Source organism: Arachis ipaensis, chromosome B04 (genome assembly GCF_000816755.2).
Source record: "Arachis ipaensis cultivar K30076 chromosome B04, Araip1.1, whole genome shotgun sequence".
Classification (NCBI taxonomy): Eukaryota; Viridiplantae; Streptophyta; class Magnoliopsida; order Fabales; family Fabaceae; genus Arachis; species Arachis ipaensis.
The window spans coordinates 125,716,064-125,718,002 of record NC_029788.2 but is presented as its reverse complement, the minus strand read 5'-3'; the positions used below and the strand labels follow the sequence as shown (position 1 = coordinate 125,718,002).

The 1,939-nt window shown below is 30.0% G+C and overlaps 1 protein-coding gene across 1 annotated transcript in view; it reads right to left on the bottom strand.

Annotated features, from left to right (window-relative positions):
• The window catches only part of LOC107637227 (proline-rich receptor-like protein kinase PERK3), a 6,930-nt gene extending 4,996 nt beyond the window's left edge, over positions 1 to 1,934 (bottom strand). Inside the window, exon 1 of the mRNA XM_021121964.1 lies at positions 1,670 to 1,934. Coding sequence (XP_020977623.1) covers positions 1,670 to 1,934 — 265 coding nt within the window. The remainder of the gene's footprint in view (positions 1 to 1,669) is intronic.

The following is a 1,939-nucleotide window of genomic DNA, read 5'->3' as shown; positions in this document are numbered from 1 at the left end:
GTTTGACGAAGAACAACAAATTATTATACATATGTATACATATAGAAAGAGGAATAATATTGTTGTTTGTGTGTTTATAATTTTAGCAAGGACTTTATTATAAATGGAATTTGTAATTTTAATATTTATTTTATTATAATTTTATTATTTTTAATTTTAATATAGATTTATTTTTGTATTTTATGTTTTATTAGTATGTTTATGGAATATGAATGAATTAAATATTGTGTTTGATTGGAAAAAAATTGATTTTAATTTGTGTTATATCGAAAATAATATTTTCGATAAATATATTATTGAACTTTTTGATAAGCCAATGTTTGACAATAATAGGCTTCGATCATTTTCAAGTGCCAAAAAATATTTTGATCAACCTCCAAATACATGTTAGAATTAACTTTGGATTGGAGATTAATCAATGAAGGAGAGGATTTTAATTGACTAAGACTCGTCAAAAAAGAGCAAAGCAATCGAAGAAGTGAAAAAGTTAATAAATGAAGATGGTTAGTGGCAGTTACAGACTACACTCAAGAAGAGAGGGAACAGTTATATCTGAATATGATTGGTCGAAGACCTCTATAAATACGTGAAAGATCGAAGGAACAAAGGTTAGAATCTTTTTTGAAAAAATACTCACACTCACTCATATCCTCATTGACTTTCTAAATCAGTCAAGAGTCTTTTTTTTTAATGGTTCATTCCATGTCTTTACTTTTCATTTAAATTCCCGGCAACTTTTTTTTTTTTTTGCAATTTATCTTCCTTGCAATAATGTCATTTCGATTCCTTTAAATTCAGCAACTTTTATCCTTTCTAGCCTTTACCTTTTTTTGCCATTTATTTTTCTAAACACTTTTCTTTTCTGTAATTTGATTTCCCTTTTATTCAAATCATTTAAGTTTTATTGTTCATTTTGAATTTCTACAAAATTTGGTTCTTTCTTCTTTGTCATTGTCAAAGGCATAGATTTTGATACAAATAAAATTAGTACCCACAAAGGAGGAGTAGATTTTACTCCCAAATCATTAGAATCGAACCACCATCGATTTGCTAAAAATCAACAAAATAATTTGTTGTAAAATTGATAGGGTCCAATGGAGAACTTTAGGTTACAAGTGAGGTTAGAGTTAAAATATTTTTAAAATAGAGATAAAAAAAAAAGATAAGTGTTAAAAAAATTTTAAACTTAGTGATGGAATTAAAAAGAAAATCTAAATCCTACTCTACCATAATCATTGACAACTCTAGCTCTCTTAAATAATATTTGAGTGAATATTCCATCTGGCCTCTGACAATTATCTCGAAAGGACAACGAAGTCCCCAAAAAAAAACACTCAATTCGGCCCTTGATATATTTTTTTTTGAACTGATTAGCTCCTGTGCAAAAAAAAAAAACAACATTGATTTTTGTTTTGTACAGAAACCTCGTTGTCCTTTTGAAGTAATTATCAGAGACCAGATTGAAATTTTTTTTTGTCAAAAACCTCGTTGTCTATCGAAATAATTATGATTCTATATCTATATTTATCTTAAATCAAATAAAATACTAAAATATAACTATATCATATACATTTTATACCAATCATAATACAAAAATTATTTCAATCTTTTAATCCCGCAGTCTCTCTCCGTTTTTATCTCTCTTCCAAAGCCAACCTTAAACACGTACCTTTAAGTCTGAGCCCCTTATCATGTTCTCTCTTTCTATTCTTCCAATAAAAAATGCCAAAAGCGCTAAGTACCACAATCAAAATGGCGAAAGTGACTGCTGCCGCCATTCCAACGATGAGGCCGCTTGACGAAAAAGATGATACTGGAGTTGAAGTTGGAGGAGGAAAATGCAGTACCTGGGTTGGTTTAGAGGAAGGTTTCGTCGGCAGGGGAGTTTGAGGAGGCGGAGGGGCAGGAGAAAAAGGTCGTGGCGGTGGTGGCATTGGTG